The sequence below is a fragment of the Sinocyclocheilus grahami genome, unplaced genomic scaffold, assembly GCF_001515645.1.
Source record: "Sinocyclocheilus grahami isolate Dianchi unplaced genomic scaffold, SAMN03320097.WGS_v1.1 scaffold223.1, whole genome shotgun sequence".
NCBI lineage: Eukaryota > Metazoa > Chordata > Actinopteri > Cypriniformes > Cyprinidae > Sinocyclocheilus > Sinocyclocheilus grahami.
This window is the reverse complement of record NW_015505402.1, coordinates 2,324,372-2,325,166: the sequence shown is the minus strand read 5'-3', so window position 1 is coordinate 2,325,166 and position 795 is coordinate 2,324,372. Positions and strand designations below refer to the sequence as shown.

General features: G+C 44.2%; 1 protein-coding gene across 1 annotated transcript in view; it reads left to right on the top strand.

Annotated features, from left to right (window-relative positions):
• The window catches only part of LOC107596845 (eukaryotic translation initiation factor 3 subunit G-like), a 9,409-nt gene extending 8,617 nt beyond the window's left edge, over positions 1-792 (top strand). The window contains exons 4-7 of the mRNA XM_016287693.1: positions 49-156; positions 239-375; positions 588-694; positions 777-792. Coding sequence (XP_016143179.1) covers positions 49-156; positions 239-375; positions 588-694; positions 777-792 — 368 coding nt within the window. The remainder of the gene's footprint in view (positions 1-48; positions 157-238; positions 376-587; positions 695-776) is intronic.
• The last annotated feature ends 3 nt before the right edge of the window (positions 793-795 follow it).

Genomic DNA, 795 nt, shown 5'->3' with positions numbered 1-795 from the left:
ATATATATTTTTTTTTTTTTAACTAAACAATTTCACTTTGATTTCTAGAGCCTGAGCCTGCCCAACCGGTCCAAAACAAGACAGGGAAATACGTTCCCCCCAGCCTGCGGGACGGTGGTACGCGCCGAGGAGAGTCCATGCAGCCTAACCGCAGAGGTGCGTGTTTGACATGCAGATCTCAAAACACTGATGTTCTTAATCAAGAGCCTAATGGTAATGTTGAGATTTTTTTCTGCAGCTGATGATAATGCAACAATCCGTGTGACCAACTTGTCCGAGGACACCAGGGAGACAGATCTGCAGGAGCTTTTCAGGCCTTTTGGCTCCATCTCTAGGATCTATCTGGCCAAGGACAAGAACACAGGCCAGTCTAAGGTGAGAGATGTGAAACACGGCCATAAGAGATTAACCATCAAATGACAAATAAAGCAAAGAGAAGTTAAAGATTCACTTTGACTCTTATACTCGGTTTAAGAACAAAGCAGGAGCATTAGCATAATGGTTAACCTACATAAACTCATGAAGCATATGAGTTGTGAATGTCTCCAGAAGAATAGTGCACATTCTTTCTTTCCCCATTACTTCAGGGCTTTGCCTTCATCAGCTTCCACCGCCGTGAGGACGCTGCCAGAGCCATCGCTGGTGTATCTGGCTTCGGATATGATCATCTCATTCTCAACGTGGAATGGGCCAAGTGAGTCTTCCTGAAACTGAGTCTAAAATAAGCAACGGCCATGTTTTCTCTTACCTAATTGTGATTTATTTTGTCTTTCCAGACCCTCCAACAACTGAGAG